Source organism: Cebus imitator, unplaced genomic scaffold, assembly GCF_001604975.1.
Source record: "Cebus imitator isolate Cc_AM_T3 unplaced genomic scaffold, Cebus_imitator-1.0 Scaffold55, whole genome shotgun sequence".
In the NCBI taxonomy this organism is placed as follows: domain Eukaryota; kingdom Metazoa; phylum Chordata; class Mammalia; order Primates; family Cebidae; genus Cebus; species Cebus imitator.
In genome coordinates, this window is record NW_016107370.1 from 6,531,205 (window position 1) to 6,539,289 (window position 8,085).

General features: G+C 41.9%; 1 protein-coding gene across 1 annotated transcript in view; it reads left to right on the top strand.

Annotated features, from left to right (window-relative positions):
- Positions 1-6,732, top strand: part of SERPINB5 (serpin family B member 5) — a 26,012-nt gene extending 19,280 nt beyond the window's left edge. The window contains exons 6-7 of the mRNA XM_017528876.2: positions 2,196-2,363; positions 4,981-6,732. Coding sequence (XP_017384365.1) covers positions 2,196-2,363; positions 4,981-5,373 — 561 coding nt within the window. The 3' untranslated portion in view covers positions 5,374-6,732. The remainder of the gene's footprint in view (positions 1-2,195; positions 2,364-4,980) is intronic.
- Positions 6,733-8,085: the final 1,353 nt, after the last annotated feature.

Consider the following 8,085-nt stretch of genomic DNA (forward strand, 5'->3'; position numbering starts at 1 on the left):
TTTACTTTCTGGGCTGATGAAAGTGTTCTGGAATCAGCAGTGATGACTGTACAATCCTTTAAATATACTATAAACCACTACTTTTTTTTTGAGATGGAGCCTCGCTTTGTCATCCAGGCTGGAGTGCAGTGGCACTATCTTGGCTCACTGCAACCTCTGCCTCCCGGGTTCAAGCAATTCTCCTGCCTCAGCCTCCCGAGTACCTGAGACTACAGGCGCCCAACACCATGCCCAGCTAATTTTTGTATTTCTAGTAGAGATGGGGTTTCACTGTGTTGGACAGGCTGGTCTTGAACTCCTGACCTCGTGATCCACCTGCCTTGGCCTCCCAAAGTGCTGGGATTACAAGCATCAGCCACTATGCCTGTGCTAGAGATAATTTTAAAATGACTTAGAGATAAGTTTAAAAAACATTTCCTTTTTAAAAATCATGCAATACTCCAAGTATTCAGAAAATGATAGAGAATAATGAAACAAATACCCACATTCCGATTAACCATCTTTGTGCACTTAATATTTTGCCTTACTTATTTCAGACGTCTTAAAGAAAAACTATAACAACGGTTGCATTGCTTTGTGTATGTCCCTTCACCGCTCCCTACACTGTCCTGTTCGTCCTTCTCCCTCCCCAGTGGTAACCATTATTCTGAATTTACAATTGCTTCATTCTACTGACAAGAATACTGAGGCCTGGAGAGACTGAGTGATTTGCTCAAGGCCAGAGAATCTCACATTTGGGACTAAAAACCAAGGTTCTTATCTTCAATCCAGACTTTGTTCATTAGCTCAGATCCAAGTAGGTGGCAGTACAGCCGGGAGCGGGCGATTCAAACCAAAGAGAGGTCAGAACAAGTACTGCTGTGTTCTGCTATATACTAGGTTTGTTGTCCTTATTCTTCTGTTTCATTTTGAAACAGAGTCTCACTTTGTTGCCCAGGCTGGAGTGAGTGCAGTTGTGCAATCTTGGCTCACACCAACTTCCGGCTCCCAGGTTCAAGCAATTCTCCTTCCTCAGCCTCCCAAGTAGCTGAGATTACAGGCATGTGCCACCATGCCTGGCTGATTTTTGTACTTTTTAGTAGAGATGGGGTTTCACCATGTTGGCCAGGCTGGTCTTGAACTCCTAACCTTAAGTGGTCTCCTAAGGTGCAGGATTACAGGCGTGAGGCACCGCGCTCAGCCAGTTTTTGAAATAAGGTATTTTATTAGGAAAAGCCATTTAAATGGTTATGTGGGTTTTCAGTAGAATTTACTTTCAAGTCAGCTCCACCAGGAATAGTTTAAAGATCTCATAGGCATGTATAAAGAATAACAGGCTGGGTGCAGTGGCTCACGCCTATAATCCCAGCACTTTGGGAGGCTGAGGTGGGCGGATCACGAGGTCAAGAGATCGAGACCATTTTGGTCAACATGGTGAAACCCAATCTCTACTAAAAATACAAAAAATTAGCTGGGTGTGGTGGCAGATGCCTGTGGTCCCAGCTACTCGGGAGGCTGAGGTGGAAGAATTGCTTGAACCCAGGAGGCAGAGGTCGCAGTGAGACAAGGTTGCACCACTGCACTCCAGCCTGACGACAGAACAAGACTCTGTCTCAAAAAAAAAAAAAAAAAAGAATAACAAACATTGCCTATATTTTCAGCCATACAGTCTTATTTTTAAGGTTTGATCTATGCAAAAACAGCATTATATATAGTTCCTGTAATGTCTAACATGTAGATTATAAAGTATATGAATAACTTTTCAAAGGAACACAAACTCTTTACAGGACAGTCACTGGTTTGGGTGCAGGACAGTTTGATCTCAGTGGATGATGGGTTCACAAACCGTAATCATCTGAAACTGTGTCAAGAGCAAAATTGTGTATATATATGTACATATATATTTATGTGTTTGCATATACACGTGTGTATATATGTGCATGTGTGTATATAGTTATGGAGTATATATAGGTATGTGTATAAGTGTACGTGTATGTATATATGTGTGTACATGTATGTGTGTATGCATATATATGTGTATGTGTATATGTATATAAAGGTGCATATATATATGTATGTATATATAGGTTTATGTGTATATGTATGTGCATCTGTATGTATACATGTGAGTATATATGTGTGTGTGTGTGCGTGTGTATATATATTTGTGCTTGTATAAATTGAAAAGTAAGCAGTCCAAATTTTTCCTTTTACAGACTGACACCAAACCAGTGCAGATGATGAACATGGAGGCCACGTTCTGTATGGGAAACATTGAAAGTATCAACTGTAAGATCATAGAGCTTCCTTTTCAAAATAAGCATCTCAGCATGTTCATACTGCTACCCAAGGATGTGGAGGACGAGTCCACGGGCTTGGAGAAGGTAAGGAGGAGGCTGGTACTCTCCACAAAGGCGCCCCCTGCCTTGGCAAAGAGTCGCGTGAACAGGGCTGTGTGGGCCGTCAGAGTTGGACCCACAGCCCTCCCTTATCGCCACTGGCTCAGTCACCTCCAAGGGCCCATAGTTCTTTCCGGGGCCTTTCCTCCTTAATAGTAAAAACAGCCAACATTTATTTGGCACTTACAGTGTCCTAGGGACTGTGCTGGGTTGCCTACATGCATTATCTCATTTAATTCTTACAGCAGGCTTTTGAGTTAGAGACTCTTACCACACTCTTGTTTACCAGTGAGGGAGCTGAGGCACAGAGAGGTCAGTGACTGGTCTGTGGTTACATAATCAGTTATCGGTGTGTGTGGGATCAGGATTGGAGCCCATGTAGTTGGAGCCAGGTTCTTAACTGAAGGCTAGAGTGCCTCCCTTATCTCCCCGGCAGTAAGGCACGACATTGCTACGCATTGCCAGGTCCGCTATCATGTGACCTGATATCAAGCATACTCTCTCTTGATCATTTTCTTTCCTTCTTTTTTATTTTTCTGAGACGGAGTCTTGCTCTGTCGCCCAGGCTGCAGTGCAATGGTGTGATCTTGGCTCACTGCAACCTCCACCTCCCTGGTCCAAGCGATTCTCCTGCCTCAGCCTCCTGAGTAGCTGGGATTACAGGCATGTGCCACCACACACGGCTAATTTTGTATTTTTAGTAGAGATGAGGTTTCACCATGTTGGCAGCGACTGATCTTTCCAGCTGCTGGTGGTCGCTGGCAATCTTTGGTGCTCTTTGGCTTGTGGGTGCTTTCCTCCATCTCTGCCTTCATCTTCCTGTGGTGTTTTCCTGTGTGCATGGCTGTCTCTATGTCTAAATTCCCCTTTTAGAAGGACACCAGTCATTTTGGATCAGGGCCCACCCAAAGACCTCTCGTAACTAATCATATCTGCAGCGACCCTATTTCAAAGTCTTGTCACATTCCGAGGTATTTCCGATAGGACTTCAACACACAAATTGGGATGCACAGTTCAACTCATATTCAGTGGGGGAAACTTTTCTCCTTTTAAGTGGTCTCTATTCGTTTAAATGTATTTTCTGTCTTCATCCCACTCCTGGGGGTAAGTGGACAAGGAATGTACTAGTTAGTTCAAAAACTCTAGTTAGGACAATCTTTTGGTCCTAATAATTTGTCCAAAATTTGAAACAGTGGTCATTGAAAGGTAATAATAACAGATTAGTAAGAGAATCTAATGGTTCCCTTCTATATTAAAAAACAAACAGGCTGGGCTCGGTGGCTCATGCCTGTAATCCCAGCACTTTGGGAGGCCGAGGTGGACGGATCATTTGAAGTCAGGAGTTTGAGACCAGCCTGACCAATATGGTGAAATCCCATCTCTACTAAAAATGCCAAAAAATGAGCCAGGCATAGTGGTGCATGCCTGTAGTCCCAGCCACTACAGCCTGGGCGATGGAGTGAGACTCTGTCTCAAAAACAAACAAACAAAAACACAACCCAATTTGTGACCTTGGGCATAGCCCAGATTTTTATAGGTTTCACAGGAGTAATGCCAATGCAGTATTGCTCCTCAATAGTGAAAGTCAAGGGCTTATCATTCTCCGTTGTGCATGTGTTTCTCCTCTAGCCAGGGGGAGATTGGAAGGGTGAGGCATGATTTAAGGTTTGCTCAATGAACAATTTTTTAACTAAGTAATTTTATGCTTCATTGCAACTCTCTCATTTTTTAAACCAGCTAAAATGGATGCATTCACCACCTGTGACCTTAGCAAATGGCTCAGAGTTAGTTCAGGCTCCCATTAAAAAAAAAGTAACTTTAGCTTTAATTTAAATTATTAAATCTGATGCCATTCCTAGTACATGAATATCCTGGATTTCCTCGTAGAGAAATTATAATAAGCATTTCAGAAATATGTATAAAAAGCTTTCTAATTTTATATGCATTTCATTATTGTGAATGCAACATCATAATTCAGCCATTTGTTTCTGCAAATCTGCTCTCTAACTTAAGGTTGGGCGTGGTGGCTCACACCTATAATCACGGCACTTTGGGAGGCCAAGGCTGGCAGATCACTTGAGGCCAGGAGTTTGAGACCAGCTTGGTCAACATGATGAAACCCTGTCTCTACTAAAAATACACAAACACACACAAATTAGCTGAAATGTGGTGGCATGTACCTGTACTCCCAGCTACTTGAAAGGCTGAGACATGAGAATCCCTTGAAGTGAGGAGGTGGAGATTGCAATGAACCAAGATCGAACATGATATTGCAGCCTGGGTGATAGAACAAGACTGTCTGAAAAAAAAAAAAAAAAAAAAAAAAAGATACTCTTAAAGTCAAAATGAAAAAACAGAACCCCACCCTCATAAATTTCAGTGCACAGGGAACACTGTTATAGGCTGGGGAGGAGGAGGACACAACTGGGGGGCTGCTGGGTCTCCTAAGAGTCACAGACCAAAAACTACTGGGCCATCTTTAAGGTTCCACCCAGGCTGCTTTGAAACCGGGCTTATAATAACACTTTATGTTTTTAATCCAGCCAGGTTCTTTACAATTGGAAATAAATAAAAATAAGTTCTTTTCATTTTTGTCCTTCAGATTGAAAAACAACTCAACTCAGAGTCGCTGGCACAGTGGACTAATCCCAGCACCATGGCCAACGCCAAAGTCAAACTCTCCATACCAAAATTTAAGGTGGAAAAGATAATTGATCCCAAAGCTAGTCTGGAAAATCTAGGGCTGAAACATATCTTCAATGAAGACACGTCTGATTTCTCTGGAATGTCAGAGACCAAGGGAGTGGCCTTATCAAATGTTATCCACAAAGTGTGCTTAGAAATAACTGAAGATGGTGGGGATTCCATAGAGGTGCCGGGAGCCCGGATCCTGCAGCACAAGGACGAATTGAATGCCGACCATCCCTTTATTTATATCATCAGGCACAACAAAACTCGAAACATCATTTTCTTCGGCAAATTCTGTTCTCCTTAAGTGGCATAGCCCATGTTAAGTCCCCCCGACCTTTCTGTGGATGCCAATTTCTGTTATCTCTGCATCCAGAGAGTCACATTCTAGATACAATAAATTGCTAATGTTGCAGGATCAGGATGCTGCCAGTACTTGTCATATGTAGCCTCACACAGACAGACCTTTCTTTTCCAATTCTATCCTTTGTTTCCTTTTTTTCCCCCCATTAAAGACAATGACATATGCTTTTAAAGGAAAGGAATCACCTTAGAGGAAAAATATTTATTCATTATTTGTCAAATTGGCCAGGTAGTTGGCAGAAATACAATCTTCCACAAAGCAAGTTCCTGTGAGGAAGATCTGGGACCTCTTCTTCCCAGCACTATGCCTTTCTTCTTTGGGAGAATATTCCAGACATTCTCACTTCCCTGAAAGACTGAAGAAACTGTGGTGCATGGGACCCATGAAACTGCCCTGGTTCCAGTGAAACAAGCACATGCTCAGGTTACTGTAGCTCCGGAAGTCCTTATGTTAAGCTCTGGCAGGCAGGTGTTTATTCAAATTCTGAATTTTGGGGATGTTAAAAAGATAATATTTTACACACACTATATGTTATGAAACTTCATTGATGGGATCTGGGGCAGCACCCTATAAATCCACACCTTAATATACTGCAACAAAATGTAGAATATTCAGACAAAATAGAGAAATCAAGACTAAGTAGCCCATACGGGGTCAAATAGTGCTGCCAAATGAGTATGTCTCCAACTTACAAAAACACTTTGTTCGCAGAACTTCTCAGATTCTGGAATATTGGATTAGGAATCATAGACCTCTAGTAGCTGAAATGCAAGACCCCAAGGCGAAGGTCAGATCCTATTAAAAATTCACTTTTGTTTTTGATAGCTGTCCCACCTGGTCATTTGGTTGGCACTAGACTGGTGGCAGGGGCTTCTAACTGACTCACAAGGTTTTGAAATGCACAGGGATTCTCATAATAGCCAATATCAGAATTTGTGTTGAAGGAAATTTTCTCTTTGACTAATGTGATAGCAGGCAAACTTCTACCTTTAGAAAATAGAAGTAAAGTGATTAAAGTGCTCACATTACCTTGACACATAGTTTTTCAGTCTATGGGTTTAGTTACTTTAGATGGCAAGCATGTAACTTATATTAACAGGAATTTGTAAAGTTGGTTTGGTCAGCTGTCCATGTTGCAGGTTCATGGATTACTTCTCTATAAAAAATATGCATTTACTGAAGATTTTGTGGCATTTCTTCTTCCATCTCTTCCTTGCCATTCATTGTAAATAGATTCTTCTTGTTCTGAGGTTCAATATTGAATTTTTCCTATGCTATTGACAATAAAATATTATCGAATTACATGTCTTGTTTTTTTTTTTTTTTTTTTTTTTTTTTTCCATTAAGTTAGACTTACCATTTTGAAATAGAACCAAGCCATCCATTTACAAAACCATCCCTGTAGGTTGGGCATGGTGGCTTATACCTGTAATCCCACCACTTTGGGAGGCCAAGGTGGGTGGATCACAAAGTCAGGAGTTCGAGACCAGCCTGGCCAACATAGTGACACCCCGTCTCTAATAAAAATACAAAAATAAATTAGCCCGGTGTGGTCGTGGGTGCCTGTAATCCCAGTGACTTGGAAGACTGAGTCAGGAGAATCGCTTATACCTGGGAGGCGGAGGTTGCAGCAAACCGAGATAACGCCACTGCATACCAGCCTGGGCGACAGTGTGGTTCCATCTCAAAACAAAACAAAACAAAGCAAACAAACACACACAAAACCCCCCCAAGCATTTCTGTATGTAAATGCTCTTTCGAAGACTGAGGCAGACTAAAAAGAAGTGAGAATAATTACTTTCTCTTTCTCCTTGTTTTCCTTTCCTCCTAGTCACCGGTTCTCACTTCTTCCTCCCACGCTCCTTTCATCCTAGGGGTCAGTTGGGGGGAAATAGGGGAGGGACGGTGGGGGGTGGGAAGCTGGGGAGAGATAGCAAGGGGAGAAATGCCAGATGTAGGTGATGGGGAGGAAGGCAGCAAATCACACTGCCACGTGTGTTCCTATGCAACAATTTTGCATGTTCTTCACATGTACCCCAAAACCTAAAATGCAATAAAATAAATAAATGGGGGAAAAAAAAAGACCAGGGTAGTGCTAGAATGACTCTCAACTGCATCAGCGTCTATAATGGAATCAGAGCCCTTGTGGGTGGACGTGGAGAACTTCCCAGTCCTTTTCACTCTAAACCCACCCTCAAAAGTCATTTTATTAGGTACACTGTACGTGCTTAAAACATTTTTTGCTTCTTATGAAAAGAGTGTTTTTCTCAATGCCATGCACATTGGTTTTAAATTAGTTATGGTGTCCCTGAATCTAATATTCAACATAGCCCCTTTTCTGTACCTATGGTGTGCTTGAAATAAACGTGTCTCCTCTTGCAACAAATGTGGAGTAAAAAAGCTGACAAATGCCCCCACATTCTAGAAAGAAAAGGTTATTTGTGCAGGGTTGCTGGGGGTGGTCAAAGCCAGATTTTGCCCTCTTAATTCATCATCCCTCTTATCCAGGCTATGAAATAGAATATGAGATGACTGAAAAAAGTAAATGAGTTTTTAGAGGATGAGAGAGATTAGTGCCTCTTTAAATCAAGAATGCAGGGAGCTTAAGGTGTCTAATTTGGAAAACACTGAAAATTTTGGTTGTCTTACCTGAAC